Source organism: Rhinolophus sinicus, chromosome 2, assembly GCF_057876585.1.
Source record: "Rhinolophus sinicus isolate RSI-liver-muscle chromosome 2, RSI-T2T, whole genome shotgun sequence".
NCBI classification, from domain to species: Eukaryota; Metazoa; Chordata; class Mammalia; order Chiroptera; family Rhinolophidae; genus Rhinolophus; species Rhinolophus sinicus.
Genome location: NC_142502.1, coordinates 185,915,323 through 185,928,409, shown reverse-complemented (window position 1 = coordinate 185,928,409; position 13,087 = coordinate 185,915,323). Strand labels below are relative to the sequence as shown.

The window sequence follows — 13,087 nt, the reverse complement described above, 5'->3', positions numbered from 1 at the left end:
AAATATTAAACGGAAAATTCCACAGATAAATCAGAATTTTTAAAATACGCGATGTTCTGAGTAGCAAGCGTGATGAAATCTCACTCTGTCCCCCTACATCCTGTCTGGGACATGAATCATCCCTTTGTCCAGTGTCTCCACCCTGTATTATGATACCCACTGGTTAGCGCTCTCGGTTATTAGGTCAACTGTCACGATATTGAAAGGCTTGTATTCAAGTGTTTCTTATTTTACTTAATAACGGAAAGCCCAAGATTAGTGATGCTGGCAACTCGCATATGCCGAAGAAAGCTTCTTTTAAATGAAAAGGTGAAAATTCTCAACTTAATGAGGTATTTAATTGTCTCACATCATCACAAGAAGGGTGAGTATAATACAGAAAGATAACTTTTGTTACAGCATATTGTTAAAATTATTTTATTTAATTACTAGTTATGGTTGTTAATCTCTTACTGTGCCTAATTTATAAACTTTATCATAGGTTTGTATGTATAGCAGAAAACATAGCATATACGTACAGGGTTCAGTACTATCCATGGTTTTGGAATGTGTCCCCCATGGATAAGGGGGGACCACTGTACACATGATACATAAACAATCATACATACATACATAGATCTACACACACATACATAAAACACTTTTCTTTTGCCAACCATGTGAAAGTGCATTTCACACCTAAATAGTTCAGCATGAATCTCCCTAACACACCACTATCATATCTAAGGAAATAAACATTAATTTAAAAACTCAAATTCCCCAGTTATCCCCAAAACGTCCTTCAGTGCTCTGTTTTCCTTCTGATAAAGAGTCCAGTCACAGTTCACACAATGTCTTAGTCTCCCCCAGTGGCCATAAGGAATCCAAGCCAGCTGTCTTGTAGAATGTCCCACACTCTGGACTCACCGGCTGCTCCTCATGCTAGCATCACAGTAAAACATTTCAGGCAACACTACCTCACAGGTGATGCGGGACCTTCTGCTGCGTTTCATCTAGAGGCGTATGATGCCATGCAGCCCATGAATGACGTCAGGCTTGACCTTTAGATTAAAAATGGGGTGCCAGGCAGCTCTCTCCACTGTAAGAGCCCTTCCTCTTTGTACGTATAAGAAACCTCAGAAGTGACAATTCGAGACTATGTGAGCATCCTGCCCCCCTAACGGATTTCAGAACCACTGACGATCTGCTTAAATCAACTATCATAGCGGGGGTTAAAAACGGTGATTTGTCTACGTCACTCATTCCTTTCACATTTATTAGCTGGCATTCTCCTATGATTAAACACAAACCATTCCTTTTTCCCTCTAGTCTAAGCATCACTATGAACTCTTGGATTTTTTCCCCAACATTATAATCCATTACTATCAGTTGTCTTTGTGATGCTCAAATAGACTCCAGTGTGAAATGTACCCCTTTCACATTGTCCTGGGCCCTCTGTCCAGACCCCACTGTATTTGAAGGCTTCCTTTCTTGCTTTCTGGCACTACTATCTGCACAGGCTCTGAGCCTTCCCCGCCTCAGACCTGGAATTAGTCATTTCTCCAAGAAGTCCCGGTTCTCAGAAACCAAGGTCTAGGCTCCAGGTATGCTCACAAGTTTGGGTATTTTGGTTCTAGGCCCTTTTCAGTGGACAAAGCTAGGAGAAATCCCATTAAAAATTATGAGTTAATCTTTTATATCTTCAAATCCGATTTAATAGTATAGTGCTCTTCAATTTCTTTCATTTAATATTTGTATCTCCCTGGTTGGAGATACACTGGTACGGATCCACTGGGTAGAAAATACAGGTTCCCCAAAATATCCATTTACTCATTAACTCTACCCTACGATGCACTCAAAAGGACTTCAGAAGTATAATAACAATACTATTACCAACAACAAACCTACTAAGTTTAAGATTTCTTTACAGTTAATTTTGTCCTCAGAATATATTCTACTAAAAATAAAGAGTCAGAGAACTGAGTTGAAAGATGCTTGAATTATTTTCTCTGTATGGGTATGTTATCAATTTCATATATACTTAGGATCATTTATTTCTTTTATAGTCAATATTACAATTTGTTTTTTTCCATCCTTCCTAGCTTTGTTTTTTAAATATGATTTGAAAACCAAATTGCATAACAATGTACACCTCATTCCTCATTTAAGCATCCTCTATCGGTAAACATTTTCATTAATTTCTGGTTTACCTTCCTGTGGGTTTATCTTATATTTTTACAGAAAAAGAATACACATCTAGATATTTATATATGATGGTCTTATTCTGCCTTCTTCCTTACACAAACAGTGGCATGTTATATACTCTTTGCACTTGGCATTTTTCCCTTAGTAATATATTCTGGACATTCCTCCATATCAAACCATGGAGTTTTTCTTCATTCTTTTCTACAGTTACAAAATATTCTATTATGGTAAATGTGCCATAACTTATTCAACCAATGTTCCCATAAATGTACGTGTAAGTTATGCTGCTACAGATAAGGTCATGATAAATAACCTGTACAAGTACTGTTTTGTATTTGAGGAAGTGTACGTTCAGAGGAAATTTCTACGAGTGGGATTGTCGGATCAAAAAGTAAACATACGTACTTGCTCACCATTATATCCCTAGTATCTAGCAGCAGGGCCCCCAATGATAGACGCATAATAAATTTGTGTTGGATTGAATTAAAAGACAAATTTTTTAGAGGACTTTAGAAATCTTTTATCTTTACATCTCTCCTGTTTATCTCCTGAGGACACAGACTCTCTTTCACCACTGCCCCCCCTCTTCACAGAAGGTGCAGGTGACCCAGTGCCTGGGGGTCCAAGCACCCAGTCCTTGAAATGTAACAACTGATCAATATTTCTGCAATCCTGAGACACAGTATACTTCTAAGCATTATATTTAATTAAAGTAAAGTAAAGAGACTGACTTGAGTCCTATTCGATACCAAAATCAAAGGCTGACATGGACAATTTACTCTGTTATAAGTAAGTAAGATAGATCGATAGATGGATGGATGGATGGATGGATGGATGGATGGATGGATGGATGGATGGGAAAAGAAAAACTGAAAAAGGTGATAATAGTTTAAATAGGGAAACTGATGTTTTTGTGAAGGCAAAAAATTGTGGGAAAATAATATACTGCAGCAATGTCTGCTTAACAGGTTAGCTGTTTCTGTTTAGAGAAGTGACAGGCGCGTAAGTAATTCATGGAGTCTGCGACACCCGGATTGGGAGAGGTCTGCTCCGTAAGAACTGAGACTTTGGGAAGTTACTGAAACTTTCGGACTCACAGTCTCCCTTGTTAATAACATGGACCCTTCTAACCGCCTCTCTGAGCTTTACAAAGGTTCCTGAGTACCCGAAGGCGCCCGGCAGAGAACCTGGCCTTGAGGAAGAAAGGGTGGGGATACTTATGCCTGAAGGAGAAAACGCTAATGCTAAGCAACCTCTCCTCCTCAGATGAGGACCCTGTGACACAAGCAGCTTTCCTGTTCCTACATTTCCACCTTTTTTGAAACCAAATATTCTACTCTAAGAACAATACCAACTCAGGCAAAATAAACTCTAAAACTCCAGTTCGTAGTTTCTAAATGAAGGCTTATCCTTTCCTCTAACATATTTGTATTTACACAAAAAAGCAACGTCTCAGGGATAAAATGAGGTGTCAAAGGACTACCTGTCCTCATTAATTGGGGCTTTATGTAAAAATACCATGTGAAAAACAAGTCCTATTATATCGGTATGAATTATTATTAACAAGTGAAAACTTTTAAAAAGTTAAATTTCAACTGTTTAATAACAACTGTGCTCATCTAGCAAACATTCATCATGACACAGTACCTGTGTTATGATGAAAACATTTATTCATGAAATAAAATAACATTTTACTACACAACCAAGGGAATAACCAGTCATGAATTTCCTAAGATGATTTCTAAAATGTCACACAGAGCAGACGCAATTCAGTGCCCTTCGCTAGAGACCACTTGATGCATCACTGCCATCTGCTGGAACACCTACTTGATACAGCGCACAGTTTGAAACAACTGATCTGAGCATAAGTTAAGCAGCAAAATCGAGAAAAGCTCAAACCTGTAGGCTAATACTACAACCATCCTCTACAATTCTAAAACTAGTTATTTACCTAGAAAATATTAAATAAAATGTATACATGAAAAATGGAGATAGGAAAACCATATGCTGCCTATACTCTAAGAAAAATTATTTGAAATCTTTTTTAATATATGAACCACACACTTTGTTAGACTTAATATTTCATTTACATGTTCAAAATAGTTTCAATTTTACTGAGTTTTATAAAATTGTGTGTATAGTTCCCTTGTATTGTATTTTTTCTAAGAGATAGTTTATTTGGAGTAACAATAGATAACTTTGAAGGTATTATGTGTTCTGGTAAACAAAAAGGATTGTAATTTTATTTCTGAATTTGATAATAAATTGGTAACTTAACACTTCACATACTTGACATTTCACTGAGCCTTCACTGCATGTCTTCCAAGAAAAAAATATAATCAATTCCTTTATCAGAAGTAGGAATTTTAGAAGTACTTCAAATGACTGACTGTAAAAGAATAATAAATTCCTTTATTGTTTAATGCAAAGAATGCTTTCCAGCCAGTATTCACAGTCCCCAAGTCCTGCAGATACAAGCTGAGAAAATATCTGCACTAATGATTTGAAAAATAAAACCTCCTTAAGAGTCTATGAAGACACTTAGAATAAAAAACAAAATGGAAACAATAATGTTTTAAGCACTGCATTTCATACATATAAATACATAAAGACAATAGGATTGCTAAATATTTTATCACATAGGTTACACTGAAAAGGGAGGAATATATCCAAATAAAGCTGTAAATTTTATGATGGGATATATAGTTGTGCTAACAGAATTCTAAAATTATAATGGAATTAATGAGAATTAGTTGAATCTGAAAGTGTACGTATTAATAATACATATTATTTTGTATTCATTTTGCTTTGTATGCATTAACTCCTTTCTAAAAAGTCAACTCTAAGATAAATCTAAAGATAAAGTTAAATATAAATCTAAGATAAAGTTAAATATAAAGAGATCAGACAAAGTACCTTTCATAGATGGTTTTTAATGTCATCTGATCTGGAACACCTTCAGTCTCTTCCAAATACAGTATGAGCCACGAAGTTCGGTATGGCCACTGCTCAGTGAGATTGATCCAGCTAGCAAGCCTGTCCCAGTTAAAACTAATCTGATTGGCTCTCAGTAATCGCCCTTTAAGGAATACAGAAACATTTTTAAATCAATAACTGTGCAATGTTATATTAAACAAAACATTTCGTATATTCACAAATAATTTAACTTAAAAACCTGCCACTTAATTTACGCAACAAATTCAAACCTAGTATTTATTTATACGGCTTCTCTAATCCAAAGAGCTCTAATGGAAAGCTTTTAGGGCTTAAACCCAATTCCGTTTAATTCTACAGTAATTTAGTGTGATTGCCACTGGTGCTGTCCACTGCTGTGCCCACATACACGCAGGCAAACATCTGTCAGAACTGTGTGTCAGCCTGGGCACTGCCCACAACTGTACAGAACCTCAGTGCACCCCTGGTGGGCCCCACCCTCCAGTGTACCCCCCACTCGCCTGCTGATGGACCGTCAACAAATCCCAGGGTGCTGGTCCGATCTTGTCTTACTGAGTGTGCAATCCCAGACATTTTCATTTTTAGATACTAAGGGCAACCTATGTAAGTAACCTACCAGGTGAGTTATAATGTGTTTATAAAATTTGTTTACATGTTTTTTAAAATCCTGTCTATCCCTGGAGTTTTCCAAGGACGCTGACTCAGTGTTCTGACACTGGGCATGCTTACAAGTGGACGGTTGTAACCCATGATCGTTTAAAACTGATGCCTTGTTTCACTGTTCATCATTTTTTCCTTGATTTTGTTAGCATTCTGAACTGCTGATATTGTTGCTTTTTAATTTTAAACACTGTCAGTTTTACTTGACCATTTTCAGTTAGCTTATATCTAGATTAAGATCTACGTATTCGTTTGGGTTCAAATATGAACTACCCCTTTCCTTACCAACAGATATAAATAATCTCCCATCCAATTCTTGTCATATCCTCAGACCCTCATCCCCTCAGCAAATTTGCTTATATATGCAAACTACACTATCAGCGCTTGGATTCGTCTTTCTGTGGAAAGTGGGGTCTGGTCTGCTAGATCAATGCCAGGGTCTTACCTTCAACCCAATTAAACTTAAGATGAAATAAAAGGATTTTTTTTTAAATTATCAAGTTTTAAAATAACAGTGCATAACTGATAGTTGATTTTGTTGTTAAAACTAATGCTGGTTTTATTAGATGTACTTAATGCAAATAACACTGGTATTCAGCAGTGCAAACCATACGTACATCCCTTAGTTTCTAAAACTGAATTGCTTGGTTAATGTTAAAGCTTATTGTCCACCATAGACAGTAAGAAACAAAAGTCACCTGTCACAGAAACAATATTAAGTAATCTTCTCATGGTCTGAGGACTTATGTCACTGAACCAGTCCTCCGTCACCAGCAGTTTTGTCAGATCAAAGGACATCTGCCGGGTGATGGTCCGCTGCATCTGCCTTCTCCGGTAAGTGTCCTGAAATAGTGTGTCGTCCATGAGAACAAACCAAAACTCCAAGTCTGAGAACTTCAGGCTCTTTTACGATAGCAACAAATCTAACAATTTAGTCAAGAAGGAAGATTATATAATGAAAAGTGGTATCAGTATTCCCTGAGGCTGAAGCTTTACAGAACAGTTATAAAGCAGCCAGCAGAGACTGCATCAAATGCTATGGTTTAGCTTCAGATGGATTTTGATTTATAGTTGCAGTTAGAGAAAGCTCAATGCGTAGAAGATTGTAAGTAAGCAGAATTACATAAAGAGAATTCAACTCAAACTCTTATAGGAGCTCAGTATGAATATGAACCCTGAAATAATAAAGCAATAACTCCTTGTCTAGTTTTAAGAATTCAGCATTTTGGTTTTTGGTTATTTTTTAATGTGTGGCAACTACCTAAAAGGCACCGAGGCTCTAACTACCTGCACACCTGCATCAAATGCACTAAATTAACTAAATAACCACATGAAAGGCACTCCACTGGTCAGGGTGGGGTAGGGAACCCACCTAATCGGAGGAGGGACAGGCACACAAAGGTGCATCCTCATCAAAAGGTCCTGGGCACAGGGAATGGTGGCTACAACCACAGGGAGCCCAAAAGTCCAGCTCCCGGGAGACAAATTCAAAACGGTAAATCACACCCTCCTCTTAATTCAATGCTATTAATTGTCATTAATAATATTAATTTTGTATCCGTACTTGTATAGGGTAGAGGCATAAAATCAGAATGTCAAAATGTCACTTAAGATACATTTTTTAAATGTAAAATGTCCAAATTTAATGGTAACAAAGTAGAAAAAAGAAAAAGAAGCGGCAATGCTAGCCCAACCCTGCCATCCTTAAGTGGCACGATCACCGTAACTTTCCTGCAAGTGGACATCTTCCTGCCTAGTAACACTCTCTGTTCCATACAAAAGGGGATTCTAGGAATGGGGTAGGGCAGGGACAACTCGAGTGTCCCAGGACAACCCCAAGGTGGCTGGGAGGGGCCCAAAACCACTGTGTGGGTACAGAAGAGTGACACCTCACAAACATTTGGATGAGGGCCAATGGGAAGACCAAGCGAGGAGTTGTCCTTACACTACGGTACACGGGCGCCTGGAATGAATACAAGCCGCCCTGGGATGAACACGCTGCTTCTCAGCGCAGGGTGACATCACTGGGAAGCTTGGCAGCCTCCTCTCGGGGAGTCTGGGGTCTGGGGTCTGGAGCGGCACTTGGGCTGAGAACAGGCTGGGGGAGGGCAGGGACTCCTGGACAGTTTACAGTTCTGGCTGCAGGTTCAGACATTCCCTGAAAAACCACTGAAGCTGCAGGAAATTCAGTGGTCAAATTTATCTGATGAGCTCAGTCCGCTATTTACTAAAGATTTCTTAAGTGACATCACCTTAGTGTTATTTGAATAATAGCAATACAAACATGTGACTCAAAACGAATGGCATCTTACCCGTCTATTGAGGGCTGTCTTGCTACCGAGTTTTGTCATCTCCCCAAGGCTGATTTGTGAAACTCTTCTGTCAGCATCTTCCTGCATCCCTTAAAGATTTATCAAAAGCACCATTTGTACTAACATTCTGCTGTACGTATTTAAAGAGAAGTGAACTACCAACAGTATTTTTCTAGGTAAACAGCAAGTCACCACAAAAAACTAGAAAACTACTTCAATCCCAAAGTACCTGAGGAACTTGACCTTTACCTGTAGCATCTGAGCACGTAATGTCCCCATTTGTTGTTGAAGTTACAAGAAATTTCCTTGCGTTACTCAGCCCACGACTATTCAGGAAAACGGGCAAATGAACTATGTTGCGCATGTAGTCGTGTCCATTGATGTTGGAGTCGCGGAGCACGCTGTTGAGGTTCTGGTTAATCGCCTTTATAATAATATGTGGGTCACTTGCAAAAATGGCAATGAACGGGCCTTTTGAGAACAGAACTCGGACCTGTAGGAGAAGAAATGTGTGTTTATGATATAAATTTTAAATTATCCAAAGTAATAAAAAGTCTCTTCAAAATCTGTTCTTCTTTGGTGACTATATTTTTAAAAAACTATTTTTCATCAAAATATAATTCTACATGAAAACAAATTTTATTGAAATCTCAATCTGGTTTTTCACCACCTGACAATTTTTCACCATCTGACAGTGATAAAACCTCCCAAGGAAACAATTAATTCTGCCCTATTTTGAGGCACTTAATGGTCCACATAAGAGGAAAGATCAATACCTGTACATGTGAAACATTCATGAATATGCATGAGGTACTGTGCACACTGTCTCTGCCCAGTTACGCTCTTGCTTATAACATACCTTCCAGAGAGCCACGATGTGCCCTACTTTAACAGAAAACCCTGCAAACTCTGTGGGCTCCCTACTTTTAGCTCTGATTCTAACCAGAACTATCTGCAGAGAAAAGCTGGAGTCACACTACACTATGATCTTCAGAGCTACTGATTTTTCATTTTCTCTTCACGCTGCCTTGTGAAGCTAAAATTGTTTAAATCCGTTTGCGATACAACATTTACTCATGCTATGTCTCTGCATCAAAAAACTACTGTTTCACGAAAGCGAAGGACTACTCAAATTCCACTTGATATGCTCATGCAGCCCTTCCTCTGAGCACCGCCCAGGCGACAGCGACAAGCGCCAGGATAGCCAGGACGTACGGTGTCCAGCATGTGCAGCACTCGGTCCTGCTCACAGGCGTCCAGCCCATCAGTGATCACCACCAGCCGCGTCTGGTTCTGAGTGAAGCCGTCGATGGTCTTTGCCATCTTAGCCATCAATTCCACTTCACACTTAAGAACCTGCGGGAAAGAAAGGACAGACAGCACTGAAGACAGGAGGAAGTTTAGCACGTTTCGTAAAAAGCTGATGGAAAGTCATCTACCGGAAAGAAAAAAGTCCAACACCCTTGCTGCCAGTTATGGTGCCACTTAACACTGTAGCGAGTGCGTCACAATTTATAATGCGACCTTCCAGAAACTGGAGGCTTTCACCCTCACAATGAGGTGACACTGGGACATCCCCCTCTTTTTAATTATTTAAAAGGGTTGCGTGACTTACTTGCCAAAATCACATGTTCTGAATGTCAAAAGACTAGGATTGAAGTGCAAATCTAAATGACCTAAATTTAGATTCAGGGGAAATAAAACACCACTCTATGGCTGGCTCCCTGATGGGACACGACCTTGACCAAAGGTATTGTATACCGATACTGTACATAGCCCCTTTTGGTTTGGAAAGGATGATCCTATTTCATGTTTTGGTGGTTCAATTCCCTTACTCTACCAGGCTCCAGAGGATTCTTCATTATTAGATAGGAATTCCCACCTGTGGAATAATCAGTCCGCTAACTCTTTTGAGTAGCTTATAAAAGTCTATTTTATAAAAACATGCTATCACTGTAACTTTTTCCATTTCAAATACATATCTGCACAGAAAACATCTGGATGAAAACTAAAACCAATGCGACACTGACGTGTAGCGAGCACAGGCTCTACAGCCCAAGTGATCACGGTCGTCACAGCACATTCACATTACGCTTGTTTTCTGATAACCAGTGAGAGCTTACTTTCATGAATCCTTCACTTTTCAGTTTATGCAGCTTGGAGGCAGCACTATGGAGGCGCTTCCTTTGAGAATTCAAGAGAGAGTCCAGCACCTGCCACCAGGTACGACAGTTCAGCACGAAGGCCAACCCCACGATAGACGCAATTGAGATGAGGATAGCGTTGACTGTCAGATGTTTTGGGTCAACTCGGAATATCGCCAGAAGAGTGATTCCAGCAATAATGCAGCCAAAGATAAAAAGGAAGATGACAAAAGATGGGAGACAGCACGTTTTTTTCCATTTCTTTTTACCTGTACATACAGCAAATGGTTTTAACAATTATTTTCGTATCAAGGATCTAGAAAATCCTAATGAGTACACTGACAGCATATGACAAATCTGACATTCAGTTCATGTTTTCATCCCAGCCTGAATCCCTATACACACACAAAGAAGAAGATGGAAGTCCTACCCTGTGTATCTTCAGTCTTGAATACTCGAAAAAGCCTGGTTGCCAAAAAGCCAAACTCTCTCTCACAAGCATCCGACAGGGTCGCGATCATTTCCGCCATCGATGTTTCTCCACCAACGCTGGACAGCCGATTGTAATCTGTAAACAAGAACCTTGGGGGGAGAGGAAATAAAACATTATTCATCCCTAGGATAACCATTTCAACATATGTCATCTCTGTATCATTTACCCTATATTTTCTTTATGTCTCTTTCAAAATACTGTTTTTAAAATTCTAAGGAGGGAAAAGAACTTGGAATTAGGTAGGTGTCTTCCACTTCTAACATCTTACAATAACAAAGTCAAATGTAGGAGTTACAGGAAGTAATTCTGACCAAAGGTAGAAGGGGGGAAAAGTTATGACAAGGAGTTTAGACAGGGAATCAGACATTTCAACAGGTCTTATGATACAGCAATTAAAAGGTGGCACCCCACATCAGGATGCAGTCCAAAAAGATGCACTTTAGGAAAGTTTTCTAAGTACCAACTGAAAAGATTAGACCCTTGAAAAAAGATTATAGTCAGTAAGAATTTAATGCCATTTAAAAACTCAAGTTTTAGAATGTCTTATTTATAGCTACTAGGGGTTTAGAAATGTTATAAAATGTTCTCCACACAGTTGTTCTTTGAAATAACTGAATTAATCGCAATTTCATCTCTGAATGGATGATTCATTCATTAGCTCCTTTCACCCCTCCCATCCCCAAATAAACTCTCATCTTAATCCAGTAAAAAACATGGCTTCCAAAATACAATCTGGGACTACACTGTACTATGTTGTGTGGTCTTAATTTAGCCTATTTTAATTGTCCTAACTTTTTTTTAAAAAACATCTCATTCATTTAAAATGTTTTTATTTTTTGTAAATATATTTTCCCTAATTATTTCATTCTACTCTGTATGTTTTCTTCTGTATGTTTTCTTTTTAACATTTTCATTGTAACTTTTCATTTTTAAATCCTTTTCTTAATACTTAATCCATGATTTGTAAGCTTTTTTCTTCATTTTTTTATATATTATAGTTGTGATGTTTTATCTGGTTTGGCCTCTTCATTTTCATCTTAAATTACACATATTTTATCTTATAATATTTAATGATTATGCCAATTTCTATTGAATTCCTTTTGCTTTCTAACTTTTTCTTTCTTTTTCTTTTTTTCCCCACTTTCCTTGGAGCCCTGCAGCTTTCCTTTACTCCTTGGCATACATTTTTTTTTCATTTTTCTGAACTGTTTTCTCATATATTTCCTATTTGATGTGTCAGTAATTTTGGATAGGTGGGTAAATATATTCCCACAAATGAGGGAGAAGCAACTTGGAGCTCAAGCTAAGTTGCCGAGGTTACAAGCTAACATGAGGAGGTGTCAGGACCCCATCCTACTAGATCCAGCGCTCTTTTCAAAGTATGTCCAAAGGATTACAGCAGGTGTCATGAGGGGGAGGAGGGAAAAGTGTTCACACTCAAATAAATTTGGTAAATCAAAGTTAAACAGATTTCTTTCTGGAAAAGTGTCTGACCCTTTAATGCACAAAAGGGAGATATAATATGAATATTTTCCCATCATATTTGACCAGGGCATGTTTGCGTGTTTTGTTTCTCATATAAAAAAAGTCAAAGGACCAATGTTTTTGAAATGCACACTGAGAAATGATGCATCATAAACTTTATTTTGCTTCATCTTATTAAAAGTTACTTCTGTCAGAAGGGACAACTCACCTCACAGGTAAAGCTTTGGTGGTTTGCTCTGGCAATTCCGGTGGGTTCACAAACATCAGTTTGAGGAGAAGTTCCAAATACCCAATATGCCTTGCCAATCGAGTACTGAGGACCCAGGCCCAATTCCAACTCTCTCCTTCCCTCCGTCCTCCAAAGTAAATGACAACTGAAATTCACGGTTTAAAAAAAATTATCAAAAACAATCATTAGTCCAGCAGCCTTTCCCCAAACAGTCAAATATCAAGTAATGACAGGTAGGTTTATGTAACTTTTCACAGCCCCACACTATTTTCTAACTAGTCCTCTAAGAATTCCTCAATTAATTAACCTCCTCTAACGTCAGAAGGTATATGAAAAATGGAACATAAAACAGACCAAAACACAAAGGGGGGCAGCCAATTGGCTCAATGGTTAGAGCACCGTGCTCATAACCACAAAGTCGCCGGTTCGATTGCCACATGGTCCAGTGAGCTGTGCCCTCCACAACTAGATTGAAAACAATGACTTGACATGGAGCTGATGGGTCCTCGAAAAACACACTGTTCCCCAATATTCCACAATAAAAATTGAAAAATAAAAAAGAAAACAACACACAATCAGAAAGATAATGCCTCAAAACAGAAACCTATCACTTAGTTCAGACTCC

The 13,087-nt window shown here is 38.4% G+C and overlaps 1 protein-coding gene across 10 annotated transcripts in view; it reads right to left on the bottom strand.

Annotated features, from left to right (window-relative positions):
* KIDINS220 (kinase D interacting substrate 220) overlaps positions 1-13,087 on the bottom strand; it is a 91,722-nt gene that overhangs the window by 44,197 nt on the left and 34,438 nt on the right. For all 10 annotated transcript variants that reach the window (XM_019755954.3, XM_019755947.3, XM_019755951.3 and 7 more), the window contains exons 15-22: positions 12,442-12,607; positions 10,686-10,837; positions 10,235-10,524; positions 9,327-9,467; positions 8,361-8,604; positions 8,112-8,200; positions 6,498-6,642; positions 5,101-5,263 (exon numbers count right to left, since the gene is read on the bottom strand). In XM_019755954.3, the coding sequence (XP_019611513.3) occupies positions 5,101-5,263; positions 6,498-6,642; positions 8,112-8,200; positions 8,361-8,604; positions 9,327-9,467; positions 10,235-10,524; positions 10,686-10,837; positions 12,442-12,607 (1,390 nt within the window). The remainder of the gene's footprint in view (positions 1-5,100; positions 5,264-6,497; positions 6,643-8,111; positions 8,201-8,360; positions 8,605-9,326; positions 9,468-10,234; positions 10,525-10,685; positions 10,838-12,441; positions 12,608-13,087) is intronic.